The sequence below is a fragment of the Budorcas taxicolor genome, chromosome 14, assembly GCF_023091745.1.
Source record: "Budorcas taxicolor isolate Tak-1 chromosome 14, Takin1.1, whole genome shotgun sequence".
Lineage (NCBI taxonomy): Eukaryota > Metazoa > Chordata > Mammalia > Artiodactyla > Bovidae > Budorcas > Budorcas taxicolor.
The window spans coordinates 43374959-43400926 of record NC_068923.1 but is presented as its reverse complement, the minus strand read 5'-3'; the positions used below and the strand labels follow the sequence as shown (position 1 = coordinate 43400926).

Sequence of the window (25968 nt, the reverse complement as noted above, 5' to 3'; positions counted from 1 at the left end):
GCCTCACCTGTTCCTGACAGAGGCGCCTGGTCTCCGTCCCTCACACAGTAACTTCAGTCTTGCCTCAGGACCTCTGCACTTCCTGTTCTCAGCCAACACCGCTCCCACTTTCATTCCTCTCCTCAGCTATCTGCAGGGCTGGCTCTTTCTAATCTTCAGTTATTCCTCCTGGACCACCTGTTAGTCTTCCCATGCTACACTAATTTTTCCTTCAGGGGACTCAGTGTAAGCAGTAATTGTACATTTATTAGCTTATTTCCTTGTTTAATATCTCTCCTCCGAACTGTATCCCAGTAAGGGTGAAGATCATGACTGTTTGGTTCATCACTGACCAACAATACCTAACATAATACATGGGTCTCATGTTTATTTGCTAAGTGCCATGTGGCAGGTGGTTGTTTTCCTTCTAGACTTAGTGACAGTGTGAGAACTGTAGTGAGAATCTTATCATTACTTGTTTAGTTACAGAACATTCCCTTCTCCACCAATTCCAACAATTACTCTTAGCCATCCCAGAAACCAGCCTGGGGCAGGGTTTCCACAGGGAAAAAACAAGGCAGTCCAGGTAAAATTACCCAGAGGTCTGCGGGTGGCAGAGCAGGGATTCAAACTCCTATAGCACAGGGCCAAGTCCCCACCCATCCCTTCATCTGACAGCATGCAAGATCACTTTTTGTTGCCTTAGGTTTTTTGATCCCTGGGTTGGGAAGATCCCCTGGAGAAGGAAATGGCAATCCACTCCAGGACTATTGCCTGGAAAATCCCATGGACAGAGGAGCCTGGTAGGCTACAGTCCACGGGGTTGCAAAGAGTCGGACACGACTGAGCAATTTCACTTCACTTAGGTTTTTTAAGTGTAGTATTTATTTATTACTCCCAAAAAGCCACACTTAAATTCCATGTGTTAAACTCATAAAATTTTAAATTTATAAAAATGACCCTAAAGGTGCTTTAGCGACTACTTTCATATTTGCCAACAGATAAGGCATGTTGCTGCTTTAAACTTTCTTCAGCAAAATATGAAAACACAACCTGTAAATGAAGTCCTCAACCCCAGCTGCAAAAGCTCCTAAAGAGGTTTTAAAAAACAAATGTATGAAAGAAAGTCAAATATATGAAACTCAGATTTAGTAAGCTTTGAATGACATCTATATTCTTTATAAGCCCTGTTAAGCGTTTTTGTGAGGGGGTGGGTGGAGCCTTGAGGGTAGAGCCCAAGCATGCATGTTTTATTTTTTAATGTTCCTGGTGATTTAAATATGCACCTAGTATTGAGAACCACTGTAAATCAAAACCTCTGAACCCCATTCCAACAAACAATATAGCAAAAATATATTGAGTGCTTTTACATGCTTTTTTACATTCATTATCTCATTTTTATTCCCAGCACAATATTCCCTGTGACTATTAACTGGATTCAGGTGTAAATAAACATGTTGATCTATGTTCTGATCTGCAACCCTATAAATATACAGAAATCAAATCTGTAAAATCACAGAGTTCATTTAGTGAGTCAAATAAGTTTAATTTGCTATTCTGCTGTAAGGTGGCAATAACGATAAAATCCCACCACTGGCATACTTCTATTGTGCACTAATTATGTACCAGTTATGATACTCAGAGTTAGACATCCTAACCCTCACATCACAAAGTTACATTCCTGTCTTGCCCCTTGTTTATGTGAGTCTTACTTGTCCAGATAATGGGTCAGCTGACAACAGTGAAGAGATGGTGTGGTCTAGGAAGGAACACGCTGAGGCCTAAGAGCTCAGCGGTGAAAACTGTCCTGAGGGTGAGACAGTTGAGGTGTTGCCTGAGTGTGTGGGTGCAAGGGAAGGAATAGAAGTGAAAGCCAACAACAGTAGAGGAAGAAAAGAAAATACGAAACTGTGTTTCCAAAGACGCTGAAATCACCCAGGACAACAAAGAACTGGCTTTGACTACTCCTTCTGAATTGACCCATGAATGCTTCATTCTCATGTTTAATCTATTTCAACTGTTGTCTCCCAAATAGGGCCCCATAATGGGGTCTACTCTCTTTGGGTCTAACAGTGGCTTCCCAGTTTCAGACTTCCTACAGTTGTGCTGGAGTCCTAAACAGTCCAAACATATTCCATATCAATCAAACCCCCAATGAGCCAGAGAAATAGCAAAAATGATGGTCAATTTTATTACTCTAAACTGCATCCCTTGTAGTTTTCAAAGGTTCTCCATTTTTAAAATTTCTAATAGACTCAGTAAAAACAAAACAAAAATACCAGAGGATACAGAGGAAAAATACCAGACAAATTATCTAACTAGCAGATAATATACTTTAAGATTGATTTTGAATCTGAAAAGAAACAGCATGCTACAAAGCTGCCTAGAAGTAAAAATCTCACTTTAAACAAATGTCTTGTTTCCTACTACACTCTCAAGTAGGTCACCAGTATTTCTCATACCTTATTCCTCTCTCCTTATGCTAATCTCTTTTCAAATCTAGCTCCTGTACTAAACCTAAAATTTTTTTTCTGCTCAGACCCTTCTAAGTACTAATAACATTGAGAAAGAAGCTCCTTCCAAGAAATGAACTTGGCCCTAGTACCTCAGTCCACTGACTGTCAAGGCAGATTTGGGCTGCTACCAGAAAATGCTAGATTATCTTCACCGCTTGCATTCACATCTAGCTAGGTGAACACAAATGCTGAAGCAAGTTCTCCCGCAACTAGGTTAAGCAGATTGATAAACAGAATTTAAATGGAACAGTGCGATCAGAAGAAAGTCAGTCTTGGTTAACACAATAGTTATTTGAAGGAAATTGGCAAATAAAGCAATCAGCAATTGGTGTCTAACTGAACTAAATTCTCAGATATTGTGCTTGACAGAATTACTACCATAGGTTCCTCCATTTTAATTTTTTTTAATTTGATAAAATTTATCATTTTGTATCATTTGATAAAAATTACTTCTGGAAAGTTCCAATTTGTCAATGTCTAGATTGATGCACAAGGGTTTTGCCAGTCAATCTGCTAGTGGGAACAACAATGACCAACCTTGCTAGTCAATCTGAACAAATGCTAATTTCTACCACTTACTGAGGAACAGACTGTTAACTGTCTCTACAAGAAGTAATTTTTAAGTAAGACATAATATCTAGTAAGCTCACCAGATAGTAAGAGCACTTCTGAATTATGAATTAAATATATATCTTCCACATTTCACATGTTAATCTATTATTTAAAATTGGCATAAATATCTGCTGAACTTTATATTATACTTAAATGTTGAACTGAAAGGTTTTGTCTTATTACTGTTGTAGAGAATTACTGAAAAACAAGAACAAAGCTACTTGATACATGTCTAACACTAAAACAACAGTAAGGAACAAAAGCCCAGATCAAAAAAATACAACCTTTCTATCCAAGCAAAGAGGTGAGTGGTTCCTGACTTGGTGCTAGAAGACAATTTTCAAGGTCACCTGGGAATTAACTGCTTGGCTTACTATATGCTTCTAAGTCTTCAAATATGTATTCTTAAGGATAAATGTCTTAAAGAGCTTAAATAATCACAGAGGAACTAAAATTAGAAAGACTTTACTGTGGTTTTTATCCTCTTATTTTATTGATAGTGGCATCAATGGAAGGAGAGTTTCAAAAAGTACTTTTAAAGCTGCCTTGCCTATTTACATCACCAATGAACATATTAATATAAAATCTGAAGTATATAAAATACAGTACCTGAAACTGAACTCTTGGACACTGGATCAGAGATAAATTGGTACCAATTTTCCTTACAATACTCCGAGATGACCCATATGGCTTCCCAGACCAAAGAACCTGAAGAAGTAGGAAAGACCAAAAGTTCAATGACAAGACTTACAGAACTGTTCATACAAAAGCATCGGACAATTAATTGCATGACAAGCTGACACATTAATTATGGAATCAGAATGCTCTATGTTACAGGAAATGAGCTAATATTTTTCAATTAAAAATGTAATAATATATACAGTAGGCTGTTATTAATGTAGTAAAGCTTAATGTAAGGCATCATATAAAAATGTAAAGAACAATTAGTGGGAGTTGCTTAGAGGTTCAACCCCTAATCAGGGATCTGATCCCACAAGCTGGCGTGCCCCCACCCCAAAAAAAGAACTACGAGTAATTGTAAGATAATATTATATTTGGAATAAAAACTCTCATCTATTTTCATTAGGCTTCCATACTATTCTGCAAAGGAAGCTATTTTATCTCCTCTGCTTTATTTTTAGAATTCTATATATGTAAAAGTCTCTGGAAACTACAAGCTGCTTTTGTTACAATAGGCTTTCAAAACAAATGCGAATCAGCACAAAGTTCAGAATCTGAATTTGTACCATGCATAATGCTTCATTTTGTTTGCTTATACAAGAAGGCCTGGCCAAGGGTGAGTGGGGGCCAAAATCCAGTTGTACTACATTTTCTCATGAGGCCCTGTCTAGGGGGAAAGGTACCTTTTCCTAATTTATACAAAGGTACTAAATAGGCTAGTGATAACCCTAATGAGCAGAACTTTTCAGATGAAATCATAATACAGAGGAGATTATGCTATGCTTAAAGCAAAAACAAACACAAACCTCCAAAGCAAAAAGCAAACGAAAAATGCATGTTAAATGTTAAATCATTACGACATGTACCTTGAAACTTCGCCCCAAGTAAATGCTCTTTCCTTAAAACAGAAAAACTATCCATCTGTTTTCAGTGCTATACCTGAAAGCCTGGACAGAAGAGGTAAAGAGAGGTAGTATGCTATTAAAAAGCAATTTTAAAAGACAAGAGGGAGAATGATGTGACTATTAACTTAATTCATTCAACTTAAATATTCAATTATATCCTAACATAAATAATGTATTCTGAGCCATGGACACTGACCCCTTTTTAAAGTCACTCCATGCCCATTCTAATCTGAAGAATGGAATTACAGTTTGACCGAGCAGTGTTTGTGTAAAGAGCCATGGCTTCCACACAAAATCCTAACCAGACCTCTAGACCATTCTAAAAGCATGCATAACTTGTAAAACGAACAGAGAAGCAGTCTGATCTCTTATATTTTAGCAATCAAATCCAATTTAAGGTTAACAGTATGAGTCAATGTGAGCATCATGGGGTATATATACCTCTGGCATCTGCCCCAGCTCATGTAATTGTCATCATCAATATGTTCAAAGTTTCAGAAAAATAAAAAGGACCCTGTGTGCAGCACAGGGAATTATATTCAACATCTTGCAATAACCTATAATGAAAAGAACGTGAAAAAGAACAGATATTTTCCTATATATGTTTAACTGAATCACCCTGCTGTACATGTGAAGCTCACACAACACTGCAGATTAACTACACCTCACTGTTTTTTTTAATGCATTAAAAACAATGTTCAACATTTCACTGATGATTTTACCTGGGAGAGTTCCAGAAAGTACTAATAGCCTAACATTTCAACCAACAAAAATTATATTAACTCCTGCTTTAGAGACACAAATATTTTTTAAGAAATAGAAAAGTATGACACAGATTGGAAAATTGGTCAGTGGAAAGACATCAATACTGAAATCAGAACATTAGACAAAGGATACAAGAGAGGAAGCTACATGAAGCTTAGAAGAGAATTACGTGGAGTTGAGGAAAGGAAATTATCCACACCAGTGATCATACAGAGGATCATCGCATGAACAGTATTAATAACACAGAGAACTAAGAGCAGGAAAATCACCTGACCAGAGGAAAAAGGGAAGAATCACAGACTGACAAACTCAACCTAAGAGGCCAAGAAAAAATAAGGACAAGTGATTCTAAAATGGACAGTATTCAAGCAAACTCTTTACCTTATACATGTTAATAGACATGGATCTTTAAAGAAAAAAAAAAAAAATCCATAGGGCAATAGTAACTACACCAGTCAACCATTTCTGGTGTCTATTTAGCCACAAGTGAAAACTCTTCTATGATGTACAAGTAGAACACTATTTATGCGTCACAATGTGGCAGTTACACAGCCTAATGTGAAAACTTTCGTCCCTCCAGTAAGCAAAGATCTTAACTGCAGATGGAGAGGACAAAAAAGCTTACAAAGAAAAGTTCAGAAAGGACTTGCCAAGGTCAGGAACTAAGATTTCTGCCAGCTTGTAGCTTTCCTTGCTATGCATGCTTCTGGACTAAGTTTCAACTACTATCTTCCCATCTGCTTAATATCAGAAGGAAAGACTTGGCAGGTGCCTTCCACAAAAGAAGGTGGCCAGAGACAGTTTTTACTTGCAAGGAATAAGTAGACCATTTAGGATTTTTGTACAAAGTTAAGGAACGTAAAAGAACAGATTGCTTTACATGATTATTTTTTTAAGTATACGTAGTAGGCTAACATAATGTGGTTCTTCTGTTACTTGTGAACTGCATAGCATTTAGCACCAAAAGATATGAAGCAAGGGTCTAAATGAGCTAGTGACTGGGATATTCAGAAAGAGGAGCCATAAACTTCACTGGACTGAAGAAAAAGTTAGAGGAAGGAGCAGCTAACTTCCAGGAACTCTAAAACTAGGTCTGACTCTATTTTTTTCTATTCAGTCCTCATGGAGGGGGCGAAGTCATAAATGGCTGTGAAGAAATAATGAACAGATGGTATGGAAAGTCACCATCTGCGCACGATGGGAGGCTGCACGGCCCAAGCGCATCTCCTGTCCTAACTGGTGGCTGAACTGGCTTGTCAGGATACTTGTTTGGAGAAGGAAAGGCTTCTTCTAAAGATAAACTGTCATTAATATTTTCAGATGTTAGAGAGAGGTCAGGGAGAAAACTGTCATTACTAGACAATTCCATTTCATTAAGAAACAAGAATTCAATTCCATTAAGGAATAATTAAATGAATGTAATTATTAAATTAAAAAACCTGTTTTGCTTTATTCCTAAGAATTACTGATAAATAACGTAATAATGAATCGGGAGTGGGGGTGTTTGCACATCTGAGTCTAGTAATGACAGTCCATAACATTTAGCAACAGAGTCTGAAAGTGATGACAGCAAGGCAGGAGGATGACAACAGGAAAGCTATTTGTTGTTTTTTCACAATGTGCCATGCCATTGTCACAGTGCCGAAGTGTGAGGCTGGAATCCGAAGCTGTCATCTGTCTCACTGTGACGACTGCTCTCAAGCTTTATATGTTAATTCGTTTATTATAGACCAGTTTAATCTGTATTTCTATTTAAGAGTCACCACTTAGCAAGAGAAAGTATAAACTTAATTCTAAATAAATTTTTTTCTTCTCTAGAAAAACTATGTAATACTAACTCAAAGTTCTTATTCTGAGGTCACACATCCCTGAAATTATATGCAAAATTGTGTGCATACACAACATTTTTCTGGAAAGAAGGGCCATACTATTAATCAAGTTTTTAGGGAGTCTAGGACCCAACATGATATAAATTCTTAATTCCAAGGGAACCAGAGTGTGTGTTGGGGAGAAAGGAGTAAAGATATGAAGATGAAATTTAGTAACAATTTTGAACTCCCCAACTGAAGATAACCGTTGCCTCAGTTCTCTTCCTCCTTATCTAAACTCCTAGCCACATTCACATGCTTCCTCCAAAGCATGAGAGGAAAACAAGGGTACAATTCTCAAGTATTACTGGAAATATATTACTAATTCAAATTAGATATTTGCTATAACTTTTCAACGTAAAATACTGAGATTAACCAGAATCACATTAGATTCATAGCTTGCTTTCTCTAGTTTAAAAACATTTTTACTTAAGGGCAAAAATATAGTAGTAATACACTGAGGAGAAAGTTTGGACAAATGTGAGTACAGCAGACCCCTGAACAACACTGAGGTTGGGGGCACCAAGCACTGCCCCACTTTCCCGACAAAATCCACAAGTAACTTTACAGTTGCCCCCATATCCGCAGTTTCACATCCCCGGATTCAACCAACCATGGATCCTGGAGTACTGTAGTATTTACTACTGAAAAACATCTGCATATCACTGGATGTGAGCAGTTCAAATACACACTGTTCAAGGGTCAGCTGTATATAGTTTTAAAGTCAAACAAATGTTGAGGCCAAATGGAAGGCAATGAAGAGAAAACGGAGGCCTCAGCAGCATGTAGGACTGGCTTTAAAAGCCAAGATTAAAATAAATAAAAAAATAAAAGTAGGCACTACCACTTATTGTCTGTATAAAGCTGGCAAGTCATTGATCCCTTTCTATTTCCCTTTCCTCATCTATAAAATGGGGACCTCATGCCTATGAGCATTAAATGAGTTAAAAGATTTAAGTATGTATTATTTAATAAATACTGTCATCTTCCCCTATTATAAAAGGTAGCAAAGTACACTAAAAAAAGAGGTTTTTGGAATTGGAATTGGATTCATATTATAGCTCAGCCACTTATTAGTCAGGTAACTTTAGACAACTCAGGTAAACACTCTTGAACTTCAGGTTCCTCATCTGTTTAAATAACAAATCATTGTCCTAGTGAACACAGATAATATGCCTAAAAGAACTGGGTATACTAAGCCAATGAATGATAGTTATTATGATGGCGCTGATTGTGTGATAAAATACAAATAGGTTATCATCACCAAAAACAAAATCCTGATCTCAGACTTGCACTTTTTTTTAGGCAGACAAAAATACGTAAAGGATGAAAGCAGTTTTTGTTCTTGAATACATTCAAACACAGTACTGAGCTCATTTGTATATCAAAACAATGAGAAATACATATTTTATCATTGAAAAATGGAACTAAAAAGTAGTTTTTTTGTTTTTTTGTTTCTTTTTTTAATTTTCAGATTACTCCTAGGTAGCAGGCTGAGAGATCCAAGAAACAAAGATAGAAAATAACTCCAAAGGGTCATACTGCTTCATGTTAGGAGAAAATTTATTTTTATATAGACTCAGTTAACTGGTTAAAGGTGATGATCATATGTTACATAAAAAAAAATGGTATTTCCATCTGCCATTAGTAAAAAGGGCTGTCAGTTTTTATCATAATATTGGGAGCAAATGAATGCTCTCTTACCCGGTCCATTCTTTGATGAAAGGCACCCGCTTTAGAGTTCAAAATGAATAAAGCTAAATAAGCAAATTAAACTAGGTAAAGTGTGTTATCTGTTCCTGAAACAAAATTCTGCACTTTGGCCTCAATCAGCCCTGGTCACATTGCCTGATTTTGGGCGGGGGCAGGAGGATGACAGAGCAAAATGGTAGGAAGTTCCCCATCACTGACTATACCTACGCTACATACAAGCCACTGATAGGCACTGTACAAACCCTGCCATTTAATCCACAGGCTCACTGTACAGCAGCAGTTCTTCCCATCTGTATTCTGCAGATGAAGAAAGTAACTGGCAACAATAAATTTCAGACCGAGGTGTGTGTGCATCCAAGACCTATATATCATCTTTTGACTAAACTACACTTCTTACTAAAACTGCACATGAAAAGGAATGACAAACTGTAAAGCTTCACTTTGGGGGACTCATTAGCAACAAAAGCTTCCTGACTTTCTGAATGGAAAAGAAATTCTCTTGCTGTCAGTACTGAATTCATCTGCCCCAGGTAGCCAAATAGTGGTAAGCGGCAGACAAGAAAGGTGGTATAGCCGCACTATGTGAAGCTGGAAACGTGAGAAGATGCAACTGAAAGACGACAGTATTCACTTTACAAACCATTTTCCCATTGCTTATCCTCAAGATGATAATCTCAAAATTATGCAACTATAAAAAAGGGTAATTTTATTTGGTTCTTAGCTTTTTATCTCCAAAGAAAATAGATGTTAACTTTGGGAGCTTGGGGGAAATAAAAGTTCAACCTTCTAACATGAAGAGACACAAAATAAAACCAAAACATAAAAGCAGTGCAATTAAAAGTATACTCAAATTATGTAACTTGCCTATATCTTTTAAGAAAACAGCTTAATTCCGTATCACCAATAACACCAAATTTGAAAATGATACATGTCTCACAAAATATGCTCGGTACAACTATTGTTCTAATAACTTTACACTGGGTCTGAAAAAAAATTCTGTGTCAGTAGAATATATTTTTTAAATGTTAAGATTAGAGCATCTTTGGCATAGAATAACCATATTACACTAATTTTTTCTTTATATCTGGTAGTTGTATTTTAGCAGACATGACTTTTATTGTAAACAGTTGTGTGATAAACCACATTATAAAAGCATTCAATATTTCAATATTAACAGTTCTACAACACTGAGTTGTCAAGCATTAGTCAAACATATTTTATTCAGTGGGTTATATATATATGTTTAAGCCTTTTCCTCACTAATAACAAATTTCATTGCTTTTAACAGTCACATGAATATTGGATTGGGTAAATTTTCAATGTAACCCATCCCTTAGGATGCTGGATAAAGATTCACGTCCATGATTTAAATAGCAAGCAAATTAAACAGTACATATGTTGGCCATACATAGATTCACTTTTCCCAGAAAAAAATTATCAACGTCTGGATTTTAAAAATGAATTTTGAGCACTCACCGATTGCATGCTTCCAACCTGTTGAAAAATCATCCTAATTAGGCGTTTAATCCAGCCAAGCATTTAGATGGCAAAGTCTCTCCAAATTTGCATTTCAAGTACTTCAGGCATACATAGCAGCACATGGTCCATAAAGCACACTGAAATTTGAAAATGCAAATACTAAAGTGAAATTATTATTATTTGGAATCTTTACTGTCTACAACACGTTTCACAAAGTCAGTCTAGTCTACAACATCTTAAACCTTTGTGTGTGTGTGTAAATTAGAAAAAATTTTTGCTTGAGATCAGCTTTATATAAACTAGTATTGCAATTGTTTTTCTAACTATTTTTTAACTTTTCCAGTCAGAGTTCTATGTTGAAAGTGATGAAAACCTACTGTGGCTGACTTAAGCAGAGAATATATTTATGGAAAGACACCCAGTAGATAACAATCTTAGAAGAAACTTAGAGGCTACACAACCAGGAAAGACATCCAAAATTACAGCAAAACTGTCTTGGGAGACACGTCTGTAGTTGCTACTGTGACTACTGATGGAACAGAATCTGCTAGGTCCCACTTCTGTCTCACTGGCTCCTGAGTTGCTGTCCTACTAGTGGCATTTGTTTGGTCAAATCTACCTGGCTACAGGGTTTCCCAGGTGGTGCAGTGGTAAAGAATCTGCCTGGCAGGAGAGGTGGGTTCGATCCCTGGGTCAGGAAGATCCCCTGGAGTCGGAAATGGCAACCCACTCTAGTATTCTTTCTTGCCTGGGAAATTCCATGGACAGAGGAGCCTGGCAGGCTATAATCCATGAGGTCACAGAGTTGGACATGACTGAGAGCCTGAGCACGCACCTGGCTATAGCGAGAAGCAGATTCTACCTTCCACCAAAATAATAAAGGAATTCCATAAAGATAAGGCAGGACTTCAGATGCCAGAATGTCAAAAAAAAAAAAGACAAAGTTCTTCCACACTCACTGGCACTATGACCCTGCCACTCATCCTCCTTTCCCCATCAATATACTGTATATCTGACACAATTATGAACTCACATGGCATAAACCAGCTGACTGGAAGAGCTGGTCTCCAAAGTGACAAGGACTGTACACCAGACTATAAAGCAATGTGCTGCTTTCTTCTCAAGGAAGCCTTTAAAAAAACTGTACTTTGTGATATATTTGATTCACATTCTGATAGAAGTTTATCCTCTCATGGACCAGAAATAAAGTTTGTGGCCTACACTTCGAGAAGAACTTGATGGATGAACAATTACAAAGAATGGAGAGGGGTGGGGTAGAATAAAGATGCCATAAAGATGCCAGACGCTGGGTGAAACATGAACTAGAAAGAGACCAGCTCTAATGACAGATCAAAGTATGTAATGAAAGAGAAAGCACTAACAGGAACATATAATTTTCTGGTAACTAAGAAACGGTCACAACTATAACAGTGGTGAGGTATTAATATATTTTATATTACCAGCATCTATAATTGCTTATAAGAATGGATACTCTGAGAGGTAATGGGAATGAACAGTACAGAGGGCCAAAATAAGCTGAAGATGGCTGGCCAAAAAAAAAAAAAAAAACTGATCAGAGTTTTATGTAGGATTTGAAAACCTATCACCGTTTTCTGTTTTTTGGGGGGTTTTTTTGGCCGTGCCTCGAGACTTGTGGGATCTTAGTTCCCTAATCAGGCACTGAACTTGAGTCCTCAGCAGTAAAGTGCCAAGTCCTAACCACTGGATGCCCAGGGAATTCCCCTTACTGCTTTTTTAGAAACTGAGCTATAACTTACACAGAAAAGTGCAAAAATGTTAAGTGTGTCCAGGTACAAACCTGTAGAACCTCCATCCAAACCAAAATATAAAACACTTAAAAGAATGCCAAGAGCTCCTGTGAGCCTCCACCCAGTCAATATCCATGCTTCACCCATCTAAACAGTGCTCTAACTTTTGCAGTCTATCACAGTGGCAGGCTGTACGTACTCTTTTGGGTCTGACTTCTTTCACTTGACACTGCCTGCGAGATTTATTCCCATGATTCGGGAATCACAGTTCTTTTTCACTGACGTGCAGTATTTTGCTATGATCCTCTACCACAATTTACTTACCCAATTTACTAGGGGTTTTTGTTTCTTGTTTTATTTTGTTGAAGTATATAGTTAACTTACAATGTTATGTTACATGATTTACTGTTCGTGAACATTTGGGTTGTTTCTATTTTTAGCTGTTACAAATAAAGCTGCTGAAACAATTCATGCACATAACATAGCAAGGTACACATAAGAACTAATTTCTCTTGAGTTTATACCCAGGAGTAAGATTGTTAGATCATAATATATACAGATACATAGCTAAATCTTTAATAGAAACTAACTTTTCTGAGGTTACCAATTATACTCTCAAAAGCAGATAAATAAAAGAGCTCTAGCTGTTCAACAATTCCTGGTATTGTCAATGGTCAATACTTGGTACTGTCAGTCTTTTTAATTTTAGTAGGGGGTTCTTCACAGGTTTGGGGGGCATATTTTGATACCTTCCATTGAGAAGTTTTTTCGCTCATTTTTTAAGTGAAAAGTTTTTAAAAAATTATTCTTGTGAGGAAGAGAGTCTGCACTAGAGATAAAGATTAGGAAGCATGGCTTAGAAAATGCAACCTAAGAGTGAATGGGCTACCTCATAGAGAGTAACAAATGAAGCCAGGATAGAAATCTCAGGAAATAACTGAAGATCAAGCAAAGGTCAGTGGGAAAAAATATTCAAAAGAGGTAACAAAAATGTGAGAGAGACTGTCACCAAAAAACTAACAGGAATTTTCAATAAGGGGAACGTTCATCCAGGATGTTAAACAGAACACAGGGAAAAGAGGTCACATAGCTGGGGGCCTCCTACAGCTACTCTTTACTCCAGACCCCTCCACTGTGCTCTCTGGAAGCCTGTCTGAATGGAGGTAAGTGTTTCCTCCCTCACCGAACTGAAGCTTGGCTCTCCCTGTAGAATGCTGTGTCAACGGGCCCAGTGCTTGCTTACTCTCGATCACTTTATATCCAGGCTGTTTCCAATCAATCATTGCTCTTTGTGGTGGTGGTGGTAGTGGTTTAGTTGCTCAGTCATGTCCAACTCTTTGCGACCCCAAGGACTGCAGCATGCCAGGTTTCCCTGTCCTTCACCATCTCCCAGAGTTTGTTCAAACTCATGTCCATTGAGTTGGTGATGCTATCCAACCATCTCCGAATTACTGCTGTTAAGTTCTTTTCAAAACTCTCCCTCAAAGGCAAAACTAAAGAGACAACAGAATAGATCAGGGGTCACCTCGGACTGTCAGCGGAGGAACAAGAACTCCACTGTAACAACTATAACAGAGCACAAGGCAAGTTTTGGAAAAATGGACATAGGCTATATCTTGATTGTGGTGGTGGTTACATGACTGTGTTCAAAGAAATCTACCAAAAGGAGTGAATTTTGCTGTGTGCAAATTGTACCTTCATTTAAGAAACAAGCAAAAGCAGCTCTCCTTAGGAAGCACTGCTTGGCCACCCTCTGTTCCTCATGAGGACTGACTTAAGAGCGCTTGAGCATTCCCCATCATTCAACTATGAGTCCTGAGTCCTCTCTTCTCCAAGTCCTTCCCTAAATGGAATTGTGCACTCTGGACTCATCAGCACTAGTACATCATAAACACATATTCTTGCCGTGCTGAGTGGTTATAATGTTTACAATAATGCATCCAATACAGCACTGTTTGAGTCTATTTACATAAAGATCTAAGACAGGTAAAACTAAAAGCAAGCTAATCACACATTATGAATTTTTTCAAAGTTTTTTCCTGATTGTTGTGGAGACAGAGGTAGTGACTGATAGTAGGCCTGACTGAGGGATTTCAGTGGATGCTGGCCAAGTTGTATTTCTTGACAGACAGACAGTTGGATGTGTTTACTCTGGGAATGCTTATCAAGATGCTGCACACTTACATACTTTTCATAATGTAAGTTATGCCTCAGTGAAGCGAAGTGAAGTGAAGTCGCTCAGTCGTGTCCGACTCTTTGCGACCCCATGGACTGTAGCCTACCAGGCTCCATCCATGGGATTTTCCAGGCAAGAATACTGGAGTGGGTTGCCATTTCCTCAAATAAGTTTTAAAAACACATATAGCTTTTGATTAAATTATGTAACTTTCAGGAATTTTTTGCAGAAATAAAAGCATTACACATAGAGAACATATATAAAGATATTTTCTGCAGTGCTTCTTCTGGTCACAAAACTAGGATCAATTTTAAATGTTCATCAATAAAACACCTGTTAATTACAGTATATGCATATTATAAAGCTTTATGCCTCTATTAAAAGTGAGTTACAGTTTATGTAATGACTTGATAGTATGATACAGGAGAGTAATATACTAGATTTCATTCTGTAAGAGACAGAAATCTTTAACCTTTTCATTTATAGAAAGATAAACCAATTGAGAGAGACTGGTTCAAGACGGTAGAGTAGAAGGATGCGCACTCATCTCCTGCAAGAGCACAGATATAGCTATTGAACAACTATCGACAGAGGAGCTGGAACCAACCAAAAAAAGGATACCCTGCGTTCAAAGACAAAGGAGAAGCTGCAACAAGACAGGAAGAGGGGCACAATCGTGATAAAATCAAATCCCATACCCACCAGGTGGGTGACTCACAAAAGTAGGGAACCATAATACCAAAGAAGTTCTCCCCCTGATGTGAAGATTCTGAGCCTCACATCAGGCTTCCCAGCCAGGAGATCTGACAAAGGGATTGGATATCCCCGGGGTATCTGACCTTGAAGGCCAGCAGGATTTGACTGTGGGACCTCTACACGACTGGGGGAAATAGAGACTCCACCCTTGGAGGGCACACACAAAATCTTGTATGTACCAGGACCCAGGGGAAAGGAGCAGTGACCCACAGGAGACTGAACCAGACCCACCTGCTAGTGCTGAAGGGTCTCCTGCAGAAACGTGAGGTGGCAGCGGCCCACAGCAGGGACAGAGGCACTGGCAGGAGCAGTTCTGGGACGTGCCCACTGGCATGAGCCCTCTTGTGGTCGCCATTAGCCCTATCACAGAGCCTATAGACTCTAGGGCTGGGTTGCTTCAGGCCAAACTAACAGGGAGGGAGTGCAGCCCTGCCCCTCAGCAGACAATAGGATTCAAGTTTTATTGAGAGTCCCAGATAGGATAATCACCAAGGAGAAACACACCAAGACACATAGTAATTAAACTGACAAAAACTAAGGACAAAGACAGAGTATTAGAAGGAACAAGGAAAAAATGACAACATATTAATACAAAGGAACTCCCTTAAGGTTATCAGCTGATTTGTCAACAAAAACTCTACAAGCCAGAAGGGAATGGCACAGTATATTTAAAATGATGAAAGGGAAGAAACTACAACCAAGAATACTCTAACCAGCAAGACTCATTCAGATTTGATGAAGAAATCAAAAGGTTCACACATAAGCAAAAGTTAAGAGAATTCAGCACCACCCAACCAGCTTGACATCAGACTATTAAAATTGGCCAGAGCAGGGAGAAGTAATTTTTTCTTTGTATGGTTTGTGCTGCTTAGAACAATGCTACAAAGCATGTTTTACTTTTCCTTTAAAAACAAAATCTAGAAGTTACAAAATCCAAATATCACAGCTTTCACTCAGACACTCCTTGCACCATCTGGAGACCTTCAGTCTCCCTCCCCTGAACTTTCCATCATCCTAGTCAATCCCTTCCCACCTTCACTTTCTTCTGCCTCATGCAGCCCCACATCTGAACCACTGCTTTTTAGTATTTTCAGTCCCCTTTTCTACTGTTTTGTTTCTTCAACAAGCCAGAACTTGGTAAGTACACCAGCCTTCACTTAGGAAAATTGGGCTGTAGGAAAATGACTAAATCTCACATCCTGAAGTTGCTACAAATGCACTACCTCTAGTCTGCTAGAGCACTATGCTAGCTTCTACTGATCTCTTGTTTCAGTTTAGCTTTCACCTCCTGATCAGCCAGTATTAGGGCCCTCCTGTGTGTATTCTCCTACACAGCACATTAAAACAATGTATCTAAACTGCCTATCTCCTCCACAGCACTTTAATCACCTAGCTTACTCATCTGAAGACCCCAGCACTCCGCAAACTATATAGAATACAACAGTTGCTCAGTTAATACTTGAATATTAAACAAAAGGCATCTAAGCCCCGAGCCAGTGTCTTTTCTATACTCTCTCAATTGTAAACAGGTATCTTAAGAGGAATTTTACTTCTATTTATATGTGAACTAGGTTAATTTCAGACAAACTCCCTGCTGCTGAGAACAAGTAAACTAGTGGAACCAAAAAAAAAAATTTTTTTTAATTAACTATTTGAAAGCATCGGAGAACTATCATGGCAGAGAAATATCACCAAGTCAACAGTTGGTGCTTTGATAAGAGTAGTGAAAAGAACTGACCTCTAAATGAGATTTACTGAGGAGAGAAAAGGCACACATTACCAGTAGCAGGAATGAAAAAGGGGACATCACTATAGCTCTTAAAGGCATGCAGAAAATCATAAAAGGCAAAACAAACCCATAGTGTAAGGTGTTAACCATGGTGGTTACCTTTGCATGGGATGGGTAACAGGTGCAAGGCAGCAAAAGGAGTTTTCCAGAGGGCAGGCAACTTTCTAGTTCTTAATCTGGGTGGTCACTACATGAGTGTTTGCTTTGTGATCATATACTGAGCTGTATCATTTATGTTTGTCCATCTTCCTGTGTTACACTGTTACACTTCACAATAAAAAAAGGTTTAAAATAAAGATGGCTACTAATCAGGCTGCACTTTGTTTTGATTGTTTGGTTCTGTGTGTGTAAAATTTGACTTCTAGAATTATATGATGATAGCATAGGCTTATAACCTAATCTGGCTAGACTAGACATAGAAATACAATGCAGTACTATAGCAGGGTTGTGGGGAGGATGAGAGCTGGTAGAAGAGAGAATCAAAACTGAATGAGAAATAGATAAACACTGAAAAGAGACTTTCTTTTCCCTTCACAAATACTACAAAAAAATAAAATAGCACACACTTATGTTGGTGCTGTTTAGACACTAGTGGAAGTGTGCTCAGTCGTGTCCGACTCTTTGCGACCCCATGGACTTTAGCCTACCAGGCTCCTCTGTCCATGGGATTTTCCAAGCAACAGTACTAGAGTGGGTTGCCATTTCCTTCTTCAGGGGATCTTCCCGACCCAGGGATGGAACCCAGGTCTCCCACATTGTAGACAGACGCTTTACCGCCTGAGCCACCAGGGAAGCACCCTGGTAGCACACAGGTAGATCAATTAAAAGTGAAGTGAAAGTGAAAATCACTCAGTCTTGTCCGACTCTTTGCGACCCCATGAACCGCAGCACGCCAGGCCTCCCTGTCCATCATCAACTCCTGGAGTTCACCCAAACCTATGTCCATTCAGTCAGTGATGCCATCCAACCGCCTCATCCCCTGTCATCCCCTTCTTCTCCTGCCCTCAATCCTTCCCAGCACCAGGGTATTTTCCAATGAGTCAACTTTTTGCATCAGATGGCCAAAGTATTGGAGTTTCAGCTTCAACATCAGTCCTTCCAATGAACACCCAGGACTGATCTCCTTTAGGATGGACTGGTTGGATCTCCTTGCAGTCCAAGGGACTGTCAAGAGTCTTCTCCAACACCAAAGTTCAAAAACATCAATTCTTTGGTGCTCAGCTTTCTTTATAGTTCAACTCTCACATCCATACATGACCACTGGAAAAACCATAGGCTTGACTGGAAAAACCATAGGCTTGACTAGACGGACCTTTGTTGTCAAAGTAATGTCTCTTCTTTTTAATATGCTGTCTAGGTCGGTCATAACTTTCCTTCCAAGAAGTAAGCGTCTTTTAATTTCATGGCTGCAATCACCATCTGCAGTGATTCTGGAGTCCAGAAAAATAAAGTCAGCCCCTGTTTCCCCATCTATTTCCCATGAAGTGATGGAATTCTCCAGGCCAGAATACTGGAGTGGGTAGCCTTTCCCTTATCCAGGGGATCTTCCCAACCCAGGGATCAAACCCAGGTCTCCCCACATTGCAGGTGGATTCTTTACCAGCTGAGCCACAAGGGAAGCCCAAGAATACTGGAGTGGGTAACCTATCCCTTCTCTACATCCCTAGCGAATCTTCCCAACCCAGGAATGGAACCAGGGTCTCCTGCATTGCAGGGGGATTCTTCACCAACTGAGCTATTAGGGAAGCCCACAATCAAATCAAATAAAATTGTTTCAACTAATGCAGTGTATGTTTTTGAGATAGTTATGACTTTTAAAAAGTTATTAGCAATAGCTTCACAAGAAACCTGCTAGCAGGCATAACAAAGTTGTCAGTAAATTTAAAATGCTACAAACTTTAAAAGCTACAATAGTACATGGAGCTTATTTTTATAAGATCTTTGTAAACTATTCACAGAAATGGCCACTTAATTATCTTTACAATGTAACAGAAGAGTGTGACCACTTTATACTGGGAGTGTAAAAAGATTAACAGAACATTCTTAGTTATTCGATTGGCTAAATTACTGGAATAATGTTTCCTGTTTTCAGAAAACTAAGAAGTCAGGTAAACCAAATCTGTGCACCCCAAAGGACAATCTACATTCTGGGTGCAAACAACGATGCAAAAGAAAAACAAGGGCCATGAAGTAAAAAACAAAAACTTAATCAATTTAAAATTACTGTCCTTTATTTTGATGGGAATTCCTTGGCAGTCCAAAGGTTAGAACTCTGTTTTCACTGTCGTGCCCTGGGTTCAATCCCTGGTTGGGGAACTAGGATCCCGCAAGTTATGCAAGGCACCACCCCCACCCCCCCCCCCCCCCACAAAAGTTACTGTCCTTTGAGAACATAACATTCTTACGTTTCTAGTGTGAAAATGCTGTTTCTTTTAGGATATGGGGACAGTAGATGAATGTTATTTTATTTATTTATTTTTTTAATGCTTATTGAGCTTCCCTGGTGGCTCAGGGGTAAAGAATCACCTGCCAGTGCAGGAGACAAAGGTTCGATCCCTGGTTTGGGAAGATCCTACATACTGCAGAGCAACTAAGCCTGTGCACCACAACTACTAAGCCAGCACTTGAGTGCCCAGGAGCCACAACTACTGAGCCCACTTGCCACAACTGAAGCCTATGTGCCCTAGAGCCTGCGCTCCACAAGAGAAGCCACCGCAATGAGGAGCCCGAGTACCACAATGAAGAGCAGCCCTCTTCCGCTTGCGGCAATCAGAGAAAAGCATGCCCAGCAATGAAGACCCAGCACAGCCAAAACTAAACAACTAAATATTTTTAAATTAAAAAATATATAAAATGCATATGTGTGCATGTTAATTCACTTCAGTCATGTCTGACTCTGCAAGCCTATGGACTGCAGCCTTCCAGGCTCCTCTGTCCATGGAACTCTCCAGGCAAGAACACTGGAGTGGGTTGCCACGCCCTCCTCCAGGGGATATTCCCAACTCTGGGATCAAACCTGTATCTCTTATCTCCTGCATTTACAAGAGGGTTCTTTACCACTAGAGCCACCTGGGAAGCCCCCGCCCCCCCCCATAAAAACGTTTATTTACCGTAATAAAATGTTGTCTACCATATGTCAACACCCTACCCTACTTTTTAGAAATTAAACTTGAAATTCAAGTCTAGTGACCACAGCTATAGATTCCACATGAGTCTGGGCTGAGACTTTAAATCAGAACACTTTACCACTCTATTAAGTAATGACATAGTATTCGACCTATGGGTATGGAATTTACTGGCAGTATTTTAGAACTAATATTCTATACTAGTCATACAAAATTAAATATACTGCTACATTCTCAGTACCCAACACAGAATCTGACATATAATAAGTTTAAGTTTTTTCAGTCCACAAATGAATAAATCTCATGACCTGTACTACATCTCTCAACAACAAACTATTTAGATAAGAAGCCTAAGAACATTACCTAATTAAAACTTGATAAAAGTTCTTTCAAATTAAAAGAGCTTTAGATATGAAACTAACTTTTGAGGGACATTTTCACTAACATTTTTAGAGGATGACTTTCCCTATGTTATAAAAGAGCTTATGGTAATTGTATGTTTCCATCTGAATTAAAGATGTGTCATTTTCATTTAACTCTGACCTATAACCCTATTGTGAATGACACAGGAATTTCCTTAAAGTGTTATTTTAAGCATTCCCATGCAAATGAATTAAGTATTCTGGCATCAGTTTTAAAACAATCTTTTGAAAAGACTGCTCAAGTATCTTAAGTGGTCCTGGACACCAGTAGAAACACTCACTCACATCACTTGGAAGTCAATAATATTTTTCACTAATTAAAACTGCTTTCTTGGGCCAAGCAAACTGATGAGCTGTGAAATAATTACTGTCCTCTACATATTAAGTATATATAAAATTACCTTATGATGAAAGTCAATAAATCATACTTTTTAAATTAAAGGTGTTTAGTTGTTTTTTTTTCAAATTAACAATACTTTTAAACTTTTTATTGAAATATAGTTCATTTACAATGTTGTATCAGTTTCAAAAAAAAATGTTGTGTTTTTAAAAGCTAGTAAGGGTAGTTGCGACCCCATAGACTGTAGCTCGCCAGGCTCCTCTGTCTATGGAATTCTCTAGGCAAGAATACTGGAGTGGGTTGCCATTCCCTTCTCCAGGGATTAGACCCAAGTCTCCTGCCTTTCGGGCAGATTCTTTACCACTGCACCATGAGGGAAGCCTAGTTACTGAAGTACTAGTTGCAGAAGAGAAACTCTAGAAGCAAACTAAATGTCCATCAATGAGGAAATAGTTAAATTCAACATACCCATTCTAAGTTTATGGCCATTAAAACAAAAAGGAAGGATATCTGATAAACATCTAAATGACTAACATATATGTGATACTGTTTAAAAAAATAAAGCATAGAAATAGTGGTGAAATAAATATTTTATGCATACACATACACAGAAGAAAAGATCTGAAAAGATACCAAAGCTTAACATTGCCTGTGTCTGAGGCGAGGTGATGGAATTCTCCACCTTTCTTCTGTATCATTACATAGTGAGATTATAGTGCCCCATTTTGTTGCTAAAACTAAGTGGTGCAATTTGTATCAACAGTATATAATAAACATATAAAAGAACAGATGAACAGTTGAGTTGTCAACGATTCAAAAAGCAACTATACATTAATAATACTCATCACCAAGATTACCCAAGAAAACAAAGGAGTAGAAACTGAAGTTTACCTGGACTTTAGAAGCTACTGCACCACTGCACCACACTGTCTCTTACTCTTTTACAGACTTTTTTTCTCCATTTCTTTCCTTATGTCCATAAATTCACCAGTTGAACCAAAATCTATTTCCTTTATATGTGTGTGCTTAGTCACTCAGCATATTACGGCAGCCCCGGAAAATTAATACACCGTGAGTCTTGCTTCATTGCCAGACTCACTTAGAGCATGACCTCCCCCTCCCTGCACAGCACTAGACAGAATGTATATCAGCCTTCCCTGTGCCATTTTGTATTGCCTTGAGTTCCTTCTTCCTGAAACTGAATAGGGCTCATGGATATTTGTTGTTGTTGAGTTGCTTTAAGTCTTGTCGAACTCTTTGCAGCCCCAGGATCTGTAGCCCACCAAGCTCCTTTGTCCTTCAGTTTTCCAGGCAAGAATACTGAAGTGGGTTACCACTTCCTACTCCAGGGGATCCTCCCAACCCAGACATCGAACCCACGTCTCTTTCATTGCCAGGCGGATTCTTTACCACTAGAGAGACCTGGACGGAGAAGGCAATGGCACTCCACTCCAATACTCTTGCCTGGAAAATCCCATGGGTGGAGGAGCCTGGAAGGCTACAGTCCATGGGGTCGCTGAGGGTCAGACACGACTGAGTGACTTCACTTTCACTTTTCACTTTCATGCATTGGAGAAGGAAATGGCAACCCACTCCGGTGTTCTTGCCTGGAGAATCCCAGGGACGGTGGAGCCTGGTGTGCTGCCGTCTATGGGGTCACACAGAGTCAGACACGACTGAAGTGACTTAGCAGCAGCAGCAGAGAGACCTGGAAAGCCCATTTCTTTTATATGCAGCAGGTCAAATCATTAATTGCTTCCACGTCTCAGGTGAAGCCATTTTTGACAGAGCCAGCTCAGTATATTCCTAGGAGACTGTGATCATGTCACTTCTTTGCTCAAAATTCAAATTTCTTAAATTTGGCACTCAAGTTCCTTCATGTGTGAATTTAACCTTACTTTTAGACTTCTGAATTACTCCTCTACAGTAGGAATCCTAAACTCCAACTCAGCAAGTCTTCTCTACTGTCCTCTGAATAAGCCCAGCTGTCTCTTTCTCTCTCTCTAGTCCTTACTCAGACTATAGGTTTGGCCAAAAAGTTCATCTGGGCTTTTCCAAAGGCTGTTACAGAAAAACCCAGAACAAAGTTTTCAGCCAACTCAATACCTGGATGAGGATAAGAAATAGTGTAAAATTGAGAAGATGAGGGACACGCTAAAGTATCCAGTATACATAGCCAGTATATGCTAACTGCCAAAAGAGGTAGAGACTATTTCTTGATTTTTTTCCTTTTCATTTCCCCTTTAACTGGCCATATCTATAGAAAAAATTTTTAATTTTATTTATTGAACTACACTTGCATACTTTGCTCATAACTTTAAAACCAATTGTTTAGTTCAGTCGCTCAATCATGTGAGACTCTTTGCGACCCCATGAATCGCAGCACGCCAGGCCTCCCTGTCCATCACCAACTCCCGGAGTTCACTTAGACTCACGTCCACCAAGTCGGTGATGCCATCCAGCCATCTCATCCTCTGTTGTCCCCTTCTCCTCCTGCCCTCAATCCCTCCCAGCATCAGGGTCTTTTCCAATGACTCAACTCTTGGCATGAGGTGGCCAAAGCACTGAAGTTTCAGCTTTAGCATCAGTCCCTCCAATGAACACCCAGGACTGATCTCCTTTAGAATGGACTGGCTGGATCTTCCTGCAGTCCAAGAGACTCTCAAAACCAATTGTTAACCTTTTATTGTTTCAAAGGGACGAAAAATACCTATCCAGGTGTGTTTATTTTCCCATTATGGATTTGTAGCCCAACAGAAATTTCCACAGCAGTTAGGTTTACTCCACAATTCTTAGGACATTCAATTATGGTTAAAAGAGCAAGAATTTTGCAGTGACCTGGATCAGCAAGCTAAATTACAGCCCCCTGCTTCTTACATAGAGCTTCCCAGGTGGCTCAGCAGTAAAGAATCCTCCTGGGTTCCATCTCAGAAGGAAATAGCAACCCACTCCAGTATCCTTACCTGTGAAAACTCATAGAGGAGTCTGGCTGGCTACATACAGTCCATGGGGTCGAAAAAGAGTTGGACACAACTTAGGGACTAAACAACAACAACAACAAGCCCCTTACATCAGCCTGACCTCAGGCAAACTGCTTAACCTCTCTAAACCTCTTTTCCCGCTCACCTGTAAAATGGGATAATACCCATCAATACTTCATACAGCTGTTGTAAAAGTTAAATGAACTAACAGGTGGAAACACTTTCACAATGCTTCATACACATCAAGAACTCGGTAAATATCAAATTATCAATACTAAAACAAAATGTATTAAATAAAAATAAAATATTATTACCACTCAAATGCAGTAAAGCTACAGACAAAACTAGATTATTTGGCCCCTTTGTTTTCAGTGATTTCGAAAGCCTGAGCACCAGGTAATGAGACGGCACCGTTGGAAAATTGCCCACAGTCTCCTAACGCAAAATCCATTAGCGCCGTCTAAGGCCTTAAAGCGTGCCTTATTTTGCTCAATCCCTCTGGGAAGCAAATGCTTGGAAAAGGATGACTATTGATCCTAAGAAATAAGTAAGAGAGATACAATGATATGTCTCAGATACACGTCAAAATAATCTGGGGGAGAGGGACAAGCCTAGCCATTTATTGATACTTGTTGAAACTGGGTGATGGGTACACTGAGTGTTTTATGCTAGTCTCTCGACCAGGTTTCCATAATATAACGTGTTTTTAAATGTTAAAAGGTCGATTCTTTCCCTTCCACCCCCACCTTTGGGACTAATGCAGGTCCTGGTCAAGAACACACAGTGGGAAAGTCCAAGGAGGCGAAAAGTGGAAACAGTAAAAAGCCGGCCAGCTGAGTTGGTTAAGCCCCCGGGCCGCTCGGGAGGTGTGCTGCCCTCTCCGGACGCCCGAGGCCTGGTGGGGAGGTGCGCCCGCCGATCCCGCGGGACGCGCAACATCCACGGGAACCGCCGCCAAGGGCCTTCCAGACACCGGACCGAAGACGGAGGAAGGCAGGGGGCAGCCGTGGGGGGTGAGGGGTGGGGGGTGGGGGCGAGGAGCCCCAACCCTCGGGGCTAGTCGGCCGAAGTCCCTCGGCTCCGCCGAAGCTCCAGCCCCACCCAAGCCCTCAGCCACCCAGCGGCCCCAGAGCCTCTCCCATCAGCCGCGGCGCAGTCACCCAACCGGCCGGCGGAACCCGCCCTCCTCCCGGCAACTCCTAACCACGCTCCTTCAGCTCCCACACTGACTGTCACCAGGGCTCCCCACCACCATCAGGCCCGGGGGCACCTCCTCGATCCCCAAGCCAACCGCTCTCCAGAGCCGCCAGCCCCACTTTACCTCGGCCGCGCGGCAGCCAGGAGCCTGCTCCGGCAACTCAGGCTTGAAGCTAGGCTGTCCCGGGGCGTTGCTGACAATCACCCCAGTCTCCGCCCCGAGCACCGGCCAGCCTGACCAATCAGCGCCTAACCCGAAGGCGGGCACTGAGAGCCGGGAGCGGAAGGCGAGGTGACGGCTGGACGCGCCTGGGGCGGCCTTTCGCAGAGTGCGCACGCGCGGGGCTCGACCAGCGTGTGCGCTTTCTCGTGAACCTGGCTTTTTGTCTTCACTTGTTGCGCTGCGAAGTTCTTTGTAAACTTCAAGCTCTAGGTGTGTAGGAAAACCCACATTTTGATTGTGGCCACAAATATGGATGACCTTGAAAGAACCTGTGAATCTTAAGCCCTTATTAAGCTAACAGATGTTGAGCTCTTTCTTATCGGGCTGTAGGGACGTGTCCTCACCCAGCCTATATTGTGCCTTCCTATCTCGGGTGTGTTTGTCTTTAGGGGAAGTGAGGGTGTGGGGTTATACAAAGTGCCTGGTGGATGAGGATTTTATTGTCTTCAGTTCCAGCATCTTAGTCTGATTCATTGGGACAGGTGTTTTTTCAATAGTTGAGTATCCTAGAACACTGGATTTCAAATCATTGTCATGAAAATAGCATTATATTGATAGCTAACAATATATTAAGCTTGGTAACCTGTGTAGGACTGGTAAAAGATTCATTTGTAGAATGAGAAAGCTGTCTATTTCTGTATGAGCTTTCAAGAGGCTGTTGGTGATTAGCTG

At 40.0% G+C, this 25968-nt stretch overlaps 1 protein-coding gene across 2 annotated transcripts in view; it reads right to left on the bottom strand.

Moving 5' to 3' along the window:
* Positions 1 to 25246, bottom strand: part of MTFR1 (mitochondrial fission regulator 1) — a 62031-nt gene extending 36785 nt beyond the window's left edge. Inside the window, exons 1-3 of one of the 2 annotated variants that reach the window (XM_052651521.1) lie at positions 25198 to 25246; positions 10516 to 10655; positions 3717 to 3815 (exon numbers count right to left, since the gene is read on the bottom strand). In XM_052651521.1, coding sequence (XP_052507481.1) covers positions 3717 to 3815; positions 10516 to 10578 — 162 coding nt within the window. In that variant the 5' untranslated portion in view covers positions 10579 to 10655; positions 25198 to 25246. The remainder of the gene's footprint in view (positions 1 to 3716; positions 3816 to 10515; positions 10656 to 25197) is intronic. The other variant, XM_052651522.1, reaches the window with a different exon arrangement.
* Between the last annotated feature and the right edge of the window lie 722 nt (positions 25247 to 25968).